General features: G+C 55.4%; 5 protein-coding genes across 5 annotated transcripts; 3 read left to right on the top strand and 2 right to left on the bottom strand.

Annotated features, from left to right (window-relative positions):
• Positions 1–1588: 1588 nt before the first annotated feature.
• Positions 1589–5176, top strand: METBIDRAFT_42681 (uncharacterized protein; the record flags this gene model as incomplete). Its single annotated transcript, XM_018857574.1, has 2 exons — positions 1589–3821; positions 4242–5176. The coding sequence occupies 2 exons, from the start codon at positions 1589–1591 to the stop codon at positions 5174–5176; spliced, it is 3168 nt and encodes a 1055-aa protein (XP_018711488.1).
• Positions 5177–5221: 45 nt separating this feature from the next.
• On the bottom strand, positions 5222–5923 carry SLD5 (DNA replication protein; the record flags this gene model as incomplete). Its single annotated transcript, XM_018857345.1, has 1 exon — positions 5222–5923. The coding sequence occupies one exon, from the start codon at positions 5921–5923 to the stop codon at positions 5222–5224; it is 702 nt and encodes a 233-aa protein (XP_018711489.1).
• Positions 5924–6134: 211 nt separating this feature from the next.
• On the top strand, positions 6135–8154 carry METBIDRAFT_170239 (uncharacterized protein). The gene has a single exon (XM_018854682.1). It carries the CDS (start codon positions 6346–6348, stop codon positions 8137–8139), a length of 1794 nt encoding a protein of 597 aa, XP_018711490.1. The 5' UTR covers positions 6135–6345; the 3' UTR covers positions 8140–8154.
• A 14-nt stretch (positions 8155–8168) lies between these two features.
• MCD1 (kleisin alpha) lies at positions 8169–9752 on the bottom strand (the record flags this gene model as incomplete). Its single annotated transcript, XM_018858816.1, has 1 exon — positions 8169–9752. The coding sequence occupies one exon, from the start codon at positions 9750–9752 to the stop codon at positions 8169–8171; it is 1584 nt and encodes a 527-aa protein (XP_018711491.1).
• Positions 9753–11696: 1944 nt separating this feature from the next.
• CTA26 (Cta26p) lies at positions 11697–12590 on the top strand (the record flags this gene model as incomplete). Its single annotated transcript, XM_018854021.1, has 1 exon — positions 11697–12590. The coding sequence occupies one exon, from the start codon at positions 11697–11699 to the stop codon at positions 12588–12590; it is 894 nt and encodes a 297-aa protein (XP_018711492.1).
• Positions 12591–12663: the final 73 nt, after the last annotated feature.

Raw genomic sequence — 12663 nt, forward strand, 5'->3', positions numbered from 1 at the left:
CTGTCATTTTCTATGGCGTTTTTGTCCTTTGCTTGTCTTGTGTTTCTTGTCTCATTCGTCTCTCGTTATTATGATATTAGCCAGACCAGTGAGCGAACAAACATTCTTGTCTCTCTTTTTCTATTCTCTGTCCTTTCTGTGTTTTTTGTCTGTTTATCTTTTTTTGTCCTTCATTTTTTGTTCTGTCATTTTCTATGGCGTTTTTGTCCTTTGCTTGTCTTGTCTTTCTTGTCTCATTCTCGTCTCTCATAATTATGATATTACCCAGACCAGTGAGCGAACAAACATTCTTGTCTCTCTTTTTTCTTTTCTCTGTCCTTTCTGTGTTTTTTGTCTGTTTATCTTTTTTTGTCTGATTGTCTTTTTTGTCCCTTATTGAATTTTGTTCTGTCATTTGTTATGGCGTTTTTGTTCTTGCTTGTCTTGTGTTCTTGTCTCATTCCCGTCTCTCGTTATTATGATATTAGCCAGACCAGTGAGCAAAACCATGTCCTTTTGTCTCGTGTTTGGTCTCCGTTTTGTCTCCATCTCATCGCTTGTTTCCCTTTGAGCTTCTCTGTTCTTCTTCATTCTCTCTTCTTTGATCTCTTTTGTGTTGTGCTTGTTTTGTGTCTCCTCTTTGATTTTCGAAAGGTAGATCCCTGTTTCTTGTCATCTGCATGTCCCCAGCATCTTGGTATATTGCCCATGAGTCTTCGCGGTGCCTTGTTGTATGCGCGGCGCGGCCCTCTAGTGGCTGCAAAGGCAGCCCACGACTAAGCGCTGGCGCCGGTCCCCTAAACTGAAATGTAGGCTGACGTGTTTTTCTCCCCACGCTTGGAATTTCCATGCTACTGCAAGAGCTCTTGTGTTGACTGTTTGGCCTGACAGGAAACACGAACGTTTTATATGGTTAGTAGAATACAGTTTCAGCCGATCGCCTGGCAGCCGCTGGTTTTGGCAAGGCCGAGGATGAACAGACCCAGGGTCCAATTGGCAGCAGACAGCACAGACGTGAGTTTCCTTGGAGGCGCGGCTGTGTTTCCGGGCACCTTTAGATGATACGCCAGCTTTGTGTCCATTGGTCCGGGGGCCTGTTTTGAAAGACCCTCGGGGCAGTGTCCCTGTTCTAACTGACAGGCGAAACGCGGGGCGGTCTCGCGGCCATCACTGGTTACGGCGTGCCGGGAACTGGCGATCGAAAGGCGGTGAATCTATAAAAGAGATGCATGTTTCTGAGGGGAGTTGGTTTTCGGCTTTGGCACCGGTCCGTTTCTGGACACATTTTTGGGCACATTTTTGGGCACATTCCTGGGCCCGTTTTTGGACACATTCCTGGGCCCGTTTTTGGACACATTCCTGGCCTCATTTTTGGCCCCATTTCTGGCCCCATTTTTGGCCCCATTTCTGGCCCCATTTCTGGCCCCATTTCTGGCCCCATTTCTGGCATCATTTCTGGCCCCATTTCTGGCCCCATTTCTGGCCCCATTTTTGGCCCCATTTCTGGCCCCATTCTGGCCCCGCGCCGCGCCCTCCACCCAGCATACCGGCACCTGCAACATCCATCAAGAGCCGGCACACCACGCAAACGCCGACCGCCTCTCCCCCCATGTCCACCTCGTCGCCAGGCCTCAGCCAGCTGAGCCTCGCCCGGTTCGCCTCCAACATTTACGGCTCGCTCAACGAGCGGCCGGCTCTGCGCGTGCCCGGAAAACCCCGGCTGCTGCCGCCGAGGAAATTGAGCTACGCGTGTGACCGCGAGATCACCTGTGTCACGCAGCTCGACCACCCGTTGGCCCGCCTGGGCCCGCCGCTGCACGACGCGGCCGCTGCCCCGGCGCACCACGTGGTCATCGGCGGCAAGAACTACTTGAAGTTGTTGGCGCTAGACGCCGCGCAGACCGCCATCGTGGCCGACTTCAGCTTGGTCGACACGCACGCGCTGCTGCTGCTGCTGCGGCTCCACGCGTCGCTGCGCCTCTTCAACGTCAACACCATCAAGACCAAGAACGACTTGGTGGCCTGCGGGCTCACCAGCGGCACCGTGCACGTGTACCAGCTCGCCGGCAACGGCCGCGCCAGGTTGCTCCACCGCTTGGACGACCACAAGCGCGTGGTCAACTCCTTGGACTTCGTCGAGCACGAGCACGTGCTTTTCTCGGGCTCGCAGGACGGCTCGGTCCGCCTCTGGGACCTCCGCGCCTACGGCCCCAAGCCCGTGGCCAAGCTCATGGCCTCGCAGCACGCGGACCCGGTGCGCTCGTGCCAGTTCTCGCCTCACGCACGTGTGCGGGGCAAGATGGCCGTGTTGTCCGTGCACGACTCCGGCGCCCTCTGCAAGTTTGACCTCCGCTACCCGGCGGCCTCGGCCGCCGGCCTGACGCTCCCCGAGCGCAAGTGGACGTTCCACACCGGGCCGGCGCTCTCGCTCCACATCCACCCGGAGCTCGAGTACGTGCTCACGGGCGGCCGCGACCGCAGAATCTGCCTCTGGAACTACGGCGACGCGGCCCCGCATTCCGCGGCCCCGGACACCTCGCTCAACACCTATGGCCCCGTGATGAAGCTCCGCTGGAACGAGACGCCATCAGCCGAGCACGCGCCCCCGGGCCCGCTCGACATGCACGACGACTGGCGCCCGGACCGCCAGGCGCTCCAGAGCTACGACTTCGCGTGCCTGTACTTGAACGACGACCCGTCCATCACCGTCTTCAACTTGGCCCGCAAGTACATCCCCAAGGAGATCGTCAACACGCTGTCCCGCAAGCCGTTCCAGAACTTTGTGTGGGCCCGCTCGACGCCGGGGACCCGCCGACTATGGACCATCACCAAGTCCAACGTGTTTGTCTCGTACGACTTGAACTCCCCCGAGGAAACCGCCCAGAACATCCTGCGCCCTCTCGAAACGTTGCCCGCAGTGGCCACCTCGTGGACCCCCGGGGCCTCCGGCCTCTCGGTGGTGTCGCAGGACACGGACGATTTCGACATGCTGATCCCGGTCGGCAACGACACCCCGACTGAGCCCTTGGAGCGGCCTGCGTCAGAGGACTTCCGCGGCGAGGAGGATCGGTACTTCGAGCACCAGGCGTCGCCGGCCTCGTTTGAAAGCTCTATCCTCCCGAACCGCGGGCTCCAGAGCTCCCACCCGTCCACGCCCACGTTTTTCTACCAGAAAAACACAACCATGTCGCCGAAGGAACGCCCGCTACTTTTGCGACTGTCGACCCAGCACTCGCAGCCCGTGTTTGCTTCTTCGCTCGGGCTCCAGCGGTCGAACCTCACCGACTTGAGCATGGCGCCTGCGTCTCTCCGCCCTTCGCTCAACAGAAACCCGTCCCAGACTACTGTGGAATCTGTGTCGCTGGGAGGTACGGTGTACCAGCCCGTTTTGAGCTATGGATCCCATCATGGCAGTGCCGCGAAGCCACAGTTCTCTTCATCGCCATCTCCCTACTTGGTCTCCATGTCATTGCCTCTCCCGTCGGCCGACGACGCTGTGTTTGCTACGTTAGCCAACGACTATTTGACCGACATTCCTGACGCCTTCACTTTGTCCTTCGTATGTCAGATCAATGCTCGGGTCGCGGCCAGTGTCCAGCGTTTTAGAGACTGCCAGACTTGGAGAATGATTGCTGTTGCTCTTGAGCAAGACGAATCTAAATCACCTGGTCCTCCGGCCATGGCCGCGGGAGCTTTTGCGCCAGAGACTGAGGCTGCTCGAGACCATACCTCGTTAGATGTTTTGTCGAGGTCGCCACAAGAAGAAAAGTCGATCTCTTCAGACTTGGGGAACGTCGTCGGCTCCTACAACTCCAACTCAACGCTGACAACGAACTACGGAAGTGCTCCTCGCAAAAGCTCCATCACTTCATCGGTCAAAAATCTCTCGGTCTTGAGCTCTTCTAAAGAATCGGCTCATGATGAACATATACGCAATGTCAGGGCTTCTTCCCATCAGAGCTTGATGGAATATGCAAATGAGGTTTTTAGTCCGAGAAGCCCCGGTGAGACCTCACGGCCCAACAGTCTAAGCAAAGTTAAGTTGTCGCAGCTGCCGCGTCTCTTTAGCGAGCTCAATCGCAATACGGTCGTTAGTGATGATCTAAAGGCAGAAAGGGATGTTATACCTGGTGTAAACAAGGACGATGAGTGTATTCCAGAAGCAGAGACTATCTCTGCCCAAGGAACCCCGTCTCCATCGAAGATACGTAAATACCATGGCACGACTACGGATGACAATGTCTTGGAGAAGACTCGCTCAGATCACACGACCCCTCGAAGTGCCCCCATATATTGCAAGGGACCAAATAATCGAACGTTGGGATCTTCGCGTGACTTGGATGATGAGAACCTTCATATTTTGACGAACGCATCCGCATCTTTATCCTCATCTGCCTTTTCTGCTGGCACTGACAACACTCCAGGTTCCCATTTACAGGGATTATCACTTGGCTCCAGAGACTCGCAGGCGGGCTCCTGGCAATCATTGGGCAGCAAGAACTTTCCCAAGCCGGCACGGAATATTGCGCCCCATTCTGAGCAAAGACTCACTCTTGATCGCGTTGAAGAATCAAGCATAAAGAGCAAGGAAGTGTTGCCTTCGCAGCTCACAAAGGCAATGAGCAGATACGGAAAAGAAGATTCTCTTTTTAGACCGTGGCATGCGGTGAACATCATCAAAAAGTCCCTAGAGTATGCACTTGCACAGGGAGATTTGGTGATGAGTGCTACGTTAATTCTTCTTTTTCACGGGCACTTCCAGCAGAACCACACCGAGGATATTCTTGGCAAGAACGAGTGCCTAGAAGTTCTTGGGCTCTATATTGAGAGTTTGAGGTCGAAACAACTATATACCATTGCCGTGCAAGTTGTGAAGGACTCTCCCATGGCGCTAAAAGAAAGCCTCAGTGCGTATGCAGTGAAGGAGGTTGAGATGCGGTTCTATTGCTGTTGGTGCAAGACCTTGTTGACGAACGAATCGTCAAAAGAAAAGTATGGCGTGGACAACGAGAGGTTTGGCTTCTGGTACTGCGACGCGTGTTCTCGGAAGCAGCTGAATTGCGTGTATTGCAACGAGCCCTGCAAAGGACTCACATTAGTCGAGAGCCTTCAGTGTGGGCACCGGGGCCATTTTGGATGTCTCCAGGAGTGGCACCTCGAGGAGGGGAATGTGGAGTGTCCAGGAGGATGCGACTGATGCATTTGGATGATAAAACTCTGTACGTGGGATCAACAGACTGGGCTATATCAACACCACGTCACCCAACTCCAAATACTTCATGATCAAGCGATAACGCACGACGTATATCCCGTCCTTGACGAGCTCCAACTCGTCGTTTCCAAGGTGAAGCACGATGGTGTCGTCGCACACAACGCGGATGAATACGGGCCGGTCGAGGTCGGGGGTGGTGATCATGTTTTCCCCGCCTGTGGTGTCGTCCAACAAGGTCAAGAAGCTGGGGAACTTCTTCAAAAAGCTGTTGTTATAGAGCTGGTTCAAGATCTTGAAGTGGCCGTGCATGTAACTTTGCTCGGGCTCGGACAACAAGGGCTCGCCAGGCAGTTCCTCTGCGGTCTTGTTGATATAATAGATGGTGAACTCGTCGATCTTCGCGAGCCGGGTGCGGATGTATAGTCTGACGAGATAGCTCAAGCGCTCGATGTCGGTTTCCACGATCATGAGCTGGAGCTTGAAATCCAGACTGATGACGCCCGCCTCGGCGTTCGAGTCGCCGTACTCGTACGAGTCGAGCAAAAACTGCTGCTGGTCCAGAATTCCCCGGAGAATGCGGGCCATGAGCGTGTGCTTATAGGGCAAGAGATCCGGCGCCATTCGCTCGTTGAGCATGGCCGTCACAAGCTGCTGGCGGAGTCCTGCCGAGGACTCCGTGCGGGCCCCGCGCGTGTCTTTTTCGAAATCCGCCAAGATGTCGTCGATCTCCATTTTGGCGCAGACGGTGTGTTCTTCGAAAGTAGTGCTTGGGTGCGGCGGGCCGGCCTTGGGTCTGCTGCGCTCGGCTGGGGCCAACGCTCTGGGGCCGCGGCCCTGGACATGGCGCTGGCACCGTACCTCGCCAGACCGAGCACATTAGCCATGCCAGCTTCCAGCACGCGATTTCAAAGAAAACAAGAAAAAAAAAGCCGAAGACTTCAAAGCTGGGCCGGGAGTATGAACCTCAGTGACTGGAAAAATTTCGGCCACTTCGCTCTGCACCATTTGGGCTGGTCTACTATGGGCCCCACTCCATATCTGGCCCTCAGGCCAGTGGTGGCGCGGGCCAAGCGCGCGCCGCCCGCAGCGCTCTGCCAGGCTCTGCAGTACCACTGTTTACCTCCAGGCTTCATATCTCCCACTGCTTCTGGGCCATGGCTTCTTTGGACAGACAAGCCTTGCTTGAACAAAAGCGCCGGCGGCTCCAGGAGCTCAAGGAACGGCGCACGGGCGTGGCCTTGGTCGACGCCACACAGCCCAACTTGGCGATAGTGGAGCCCGAGGCTCCCCGATCCATGGTGGACTTTGCAGTGCAAGTTGACTTTCTCCAGCCAGCGCCGGCGCCACAAACCGCAGCCCCGAACAGCCAGCCCAGCGTCGCTCCTAACACCGAGTTCGATCAGCCGCTGCCGCGGCCGCTGGTGAAGTTCGACAAAATAATACAGACGCATTTCGAGCGGACTGTTGACTTGGGCCATCTCCTTCCTAAGCGCCAGCCGCTCGGGCCAGCCGTGGATCCTGGCGAGCCCGCGGAGCCTGAAAGGCTCGAGCCGGCAGCCACTTCCGGGCCCGACCTGGCCACGGAGACCAGGGGAAAAGTCGAGCTGTCTCTCGACGAGTTTCTCAGGGACGCGGGCTTCCACTTCTCGGACCTCCGTTTGGGGCTCAGGCACGAAGAGGCCATTGATCGGGATGTCGTGGCCCCGTTCACTGTCACAAAGAGCGTGTCGGACTTCATCTCCAGGCCGGTGGTTGCCGTGGCCGCCACGCCCGATCACCCGGACGTGTTTCTAGCTGCGTATGGCAAGCCGCACAAGAGCCCACGCTCCGGCAAACGCCCCCTGACCGCCCTGGCAGGCCTTGCCGTGTTGTTCAACAGATCCTCCGACGCGATTGTCCCGGAGTTCTTTCTCCAATGCACCAGCTATATCCGCACGATCATGTTTGACCAAACCAATCCGTTCAAGGTTTTCGCCGGGCTCGAAAACGGGCGCGTTGTGATGTGGGACCTCGCGAGCGTCGAGCCCACGCGGGTGGCCGTGCTCCCGACGCTCCAGACATCCACGGTGGCATCTTCTGCCGTGAAATCCCAGCATAACTTCATCCACCACATCTCACCCATCGTCTTGATGACGCAGCTAAACACGGAGACCGCGCAGAGCTCAGGGATCTTGAGCATCTGCGAAGACGGAGTGGTCAATCTCTGGTCGCCCAACTTCTTGGCTTTTCCCAAGATCGCCTCTCTTAAGCTTGCAGACCACGACACAAGCGTGAAGATCCCTTTCAAGCTCACAGACGCGCTCATCCTGCTGGCGATCTTGCGTGTCCACGAGCAAACAGGCCATCAAAACCCACCGGAGTACAATTTTCTCAACCTGACGGTGGCGGCCTCGAGGAACGGTACAATCTACAAGCTTGTCAATGCAAAGGAAAAAGCGTATATAAGAGCGAAGTTGGTCGAGGCTCCTGGCCACGAGCAGCCCTGGGCACGGGATGTCAACTCCGTGGTGGAGCTCAAGTACAGCCCGGCGACCACGTTGTTGATTTCCGCGCATGCAGACTGGTCCTTGAAATTGTGGGACTCGGAGTCCTGTCGATTGAGGCACGTGCTGCCCACGTCGACGCTAGTGTCTACTATAATAGTTCGTCCTGGCCACAGCAGCCAGTTCATCACCATTGGCAATGTGCGGCCACCGAAAATCGGGCTTTTTGTTGAGTTCTGGGATCTCAAGGCCAAGATATTGGGCCCCATATCCACCATCCCCACCAGGGAAAAGAAGCTCGGCTCTGCTCTTTTCAACGCCGACGGCTCCGAAATGGTTTTGGGGTATGACGATGGCGAGATAGACATCTTCAGTATTGAAGAGTCACTTCTTTCGTCGCAAATACAATTCCAAACACATCGCTCCGTGGACGAAGGCATCGACAAGCTCTTGTCGGCTCTATAGTCTTGTGTATCGTAAATGTGCGCGCATGCTCAAAGAAACTTAGACACAAGTAAATCTCTGGGCCGGACTCTGAGCTCGTCGGGGATTTGCGTGCCGGCTGACGGGGTCTCCTGCTCCAAAGACACGCAGTCTTGGGTAGCCAAGACCAACAACTCGAAGAAGCACTTGGAGGCCTCCCTTCTGTTGCTGATCCTCACTGCTGAGGCCGATTTGTGCGTCGTGCCAAGAGGAGTGGGCACGCCAGGCGCTGTATCCTTGTCCATCAACTCGTCAAGCGTCACGGCAGGCTTGTCGAAAAAAAACTGTCTGAGGTGCTCCGCCACTTGGGACGTGCTGCGGAGGTTTTCCGGGCCCGAGTCCTCCACCAGTTCGTCGCCGTTGTCGGGTTGCTTCTGGGGCGACTCGGGCGCATGGTCTGAGTCTAGACCGGGCAAGGATAAGTCGAAGTCGATGTTGGTGTCCATATCCATGTCCAAGTCCAAGGACTCATCGGCAGGGCCGTCCGCACGGAGGGCGTCCTCCTCGGCGGACAACTCCAAGCACCGCTCGCGGAGCTGCTCGTCGAGGTTCCAGATCTTTCTCTTCTTCGACTGGATGGGCGCCGCAAGCTCGTGGATGAGATCGAGTTTTTCCTCCGGCGTGAGCCGGAGCGTCAACGAGTCTTCAGGAAGCCTCCCCGTGGCTTGCAAGGCCTGGATGCTTCTCAAGACCTCGTTGGGGATTCCGCGCTCCACGTCTTCCTGCGAGTCCACAACCAATCTCCTCTTGGCGGTGCGCACGGCGACTGCTGGGGCGGGTGGTTGCGGCGCGTCCGGGGCAGTGCTGGGTGCGGCGTCGGGGGCATCGCCAGGGAGGTCCAAGTCGAAGGTGACGTCGGGCAAACCGCCACGCTGCACCGGCGACTTCCCGCCAATGTCCAAGACCGATTGGTCCGCGTCCGGCAAGGCGGCCTGCGCGTCACGACCGACCTCAATGGAGCGGTCCGCGTCGAGGTCGAAATCTAAGTCCAAGTCCAAGTCGAGGTCTGCGGCGTCGTCCGGGTCCGTGCCGGCACGGCCGATTTCGACGGAGCGGTCGGGGGCATCGGGGTCCGGGAGCTGGCTGGCCACGGAGTCCTGCAGCAAGCGGGCCGAGGCGGCGGCGGTTTGGTCGGCGGCGTCGTCCAAGACCAAGTCGTCCTGGTAGAAGAGATCGTGTCCGCTGATCTGGTCCTGGAGCGTGATGCGAGAGAAGGAGGAGAGCGTGGTGCGCTGCGGCGGGAGGTTGACGGCGGCCGCCAGGACCGCGGCGGGGCCCAACGACGCGCCGCTGGCGTACTGAAACGAGGTCTTGAGTTTGTGGAGCGTGTCGTTGATGTCGTCCAAGAGGTACTTTGTCTTGCGCGAGTAGATGCGCACTATGCCCAAGAGCAACTGGCCCGAGAGCCGGAGAGTGATTGTGTCGTGGGCCGGGTCTTGGGCGGCCGCGGGCCGGATCTGCCGCGCGGAAATGAGCGAGGACGACGCGACGATGTTTGTGTTCAAAAACTGCTGTTTGGAGAGCTTTTTGTCGTAGTTGGACGCGAGCCACACGTGGGCAAGCGGGCCCTGGCGAGCCACCAAAAGCTCGGACATGCTGATTGGGCGAGGGTGTGATGTATGAGGATGGCTGCTGGGTTTGCAAATGTGGCGCTGGCAGGGGCTAGCAAATGGCGGCAAAAGGCAGCGGCTAATGGCAGCGGCTAATGGCAGCGGCTAATGGCAGCGGCTATGAGATGCTTTGGTTTCTGGTGTCTCCCACTTAAAAAGTGATTCAGGCGGAAGCGTCTCTGGGTAGTGCCTCTGTGGCAAAATGTCTGAAAGTGTCGTTGGCTATACTCGCTGGAAGCGTATGGGGAACAGCTGTAGAAATGGGAGAAAAGACGGGAGAAAATAACAAGAGCACGCGCGCCGCGTCCAGGTGCCTCTGGCCCAGGACGCGCGTCACGTGACCGTGCTGGTTGCGCGCCGCGGTGTCAACACGCTGGCAGGCCGGGCCAGACTTGAGGGCCTGGAGCTAGGCAACATAGCTAATAGTGGGCAGGACTTCTGTGCCCAGACGCGTGGTTTCTGTGGGGGGTTTGAGTTAGAATTTCGGTGGTGTTGTTGTTTTCAGTTTTGGTGGGTTTTGTAAGGTCGAATTCCGGTGGGCTCTGTGTGTTTTGATGCCGGTGGGCTTTGCAGTTTATTCTCTCGGTTTTGGAGATTTTTATAAAGGTCTGTTTTGTAGGTTATAATTTGAGTGTGTTTTGTAGGTCTTAGTTTCGGTGGGCTTTGCAATTTATTATCTCGTTTGTATATTTTAATTAAGGTCTGTTTTGTAGGTTATAATTTGAGTGTGTTTTGTAGGTCTTAGTTTCGGTGGGCTTTGCAATTTATTATCTCGTTTGTATATTTTAATTAAGGTCTGTTTTGTAGGTTGTGATTTCGGTGGGTTTTACAGCTCCTGAGCTCTGCTATGCTATGGCACACTGTGAGTAGGGACCGGCCCTTGTTTATTGCAAAGGGTTCGTGCGTTCTAATGTATTGTTGTTCTGCCGAGACCACGATTATTGGCTGGGCCAGTCGCACTGGGCGAGGGACATCTGCGGCCTATCGAAAGATACTCTGGGCCAGGTAAATATGAGCAGCTGTTGGATTTTTCTTCACCCATACCTGCAAGCCATTGTTGCAATGATTCAGTTCTTTGAGTTTATCCTATTAAACTGTCTGTGTCATGATTCAACTCGTTTTCTTTGCGTTATGATCAGGGCATCCTATGGGAATATTCAATAAGCCAGATCGCTTACTCTCCGAACATCTCAGAAGCGCACTAGAAAAAGGCACGCTAGGATAATATGATTAGGATAATATGACCAGGATGATATGAACAGGATAATACGACCAGGTCAACATGAAGCCCACATTGACAATAAAAACCGGAAGGTTAGAATATAGTATCAACATATCTGCTTTCCGGTATGTTGGATGATAAACTTTGACCGAGCATAATCGCAAGCATCAATTAAGCACTCAATCGACTGGAGGCACTTCGCAGGCCGTGTCTGCACTAGGGCTCTTCTCTGTCGTATTATTCCTTTTCTTTCTGTCATTTTCTTTTCGGTCTCTCTTTCCTATCTTCCTATTTTTCTTTCCTATTTTTCTTACCTATTCTTCTTTCCTATTTTTCTTACCTATTCTTCTTTCCTATTTTTCTTTCCTATTTTTCTTTCCTATTTTCCTTTCCTAATGTCCTGACCTATTTTCCTTTCCTAATTTCTTTTGCTATCTTCCTTTCCCATTATCCTTTACCATTTTCCTTTCCCATCTCCTTTCCCATTTTCCCTTCCCATCTCCTTTTTTAAATCTATTCAGTATTCTCCGTACTGTATATCTACTTCTGTCTTCTCTCCTCCCTCTCCTTTCTCTCCTGGCGTGGCGCTCGCCGCAGTGCCCTACATAATGAACACGGCCGGCATACTACCTGGAACATGGCGCTCCACACGTTAGGAGGGTTCTGAGACGGATTCCCATAACCATCCCCACTACCCCCGGCACCAGATGAATCTCGAGGAAAAACTCACCAAATCTCTCAGCGACATCCTACGTACGTCCGGCTATGTCTTTGAGATCATCAACAACAACAAGCGGCAGAGCAATCTCATAGCAGGCCCAAACAACCAGCTTATTCCGCCGCCCATGATGGAGCAGCTTGCGCAGAAAATCGCCAGTTTCGAGCTGATTCTCGACGACACCGTCGCCAAGTTCAACGACGCGCCGTGGTGCGTGGACCAAATCGTCCAGAACAAGAAGAAGCAGGACGAGCAGAAGATCCGGGAAGATCGAGAGCGGCAGCAGCGAGAGGAGGCGGAGCGCAAAAGGAAAATCGAAGAGGAGGCGCTAGCGCAGAAGAGGCGGGCCGAGGCCGAAAAGGCGGCACGTGACAAGCAGCGGGCCGACCAGGAACACAGGGACAGGTTGGCCCGTGAACAAGAGCAGAGGGAGCAAACGGCTAAGGACAGCCAGAAAGCCCAGCAGCACCAAAACCAGCAGCACCAGCAAACGCGGCAAAATGCCCATAACCCGAATCAGCAGAACCAGGCACAGCTACTGCAGCAATACACGGACCACGAGGGCATGGCCGACGGGCCCATCCTGCAGAACGAGCTCATGGACCCGAGCTTCGATCTCGACATGGATATCCCCAACCCCTCGGACATCCTCTCGATGAATTTCAAGGACGATGCAGACCCCGGCATGGGCGCAAAGGAGGGCAACCCGCCAAACACAGACAACCCCAACTCGGACGTGAACGGCATGATCAAAGGCAGCGACTCGCTCTTGGACGACTTGAATATGGACTTGCTCGGGGAAGGGTTCGACGAGGGCCCGGCAGGCGGGGAGGAGGAGTTTGATGTGGAGAATTTCTTGAACCAGTTTGGCCACGGAGGCTGAGGGCCCTCGGGTCTGCTGCGCCATGGCTGCCATGTCTAGCTTCGACTGGCGTGGATTTGCGTGACTGGTGAAA

Source organism: Metschnikowia bicuspidata, assembly GCF_001664035.1.
Source record: "Metschnikowia bicuspidata var. bicuspidata NRRL YB-4993 chromosome Unknown METBIscaffold_3, whole genome shotgun sequence".
NCBI lineage: Eukaryota > Fungi > Ascomycota > Pichiomycetes > Serinales > Metschnikowiaceae > Metschnikowia > Metschnikowia bicuspidata.

What these genes read in the sequence shown, in the direction of transcription:
- METBIDRAFT_170239 (XM_018854682.1), top strand. Translation starts at nt 6,346, where the DNA reads ATGGCTTCTTTGGACAGACAAGCCTTGCTTGAACAAAAGCGCCGGCGG.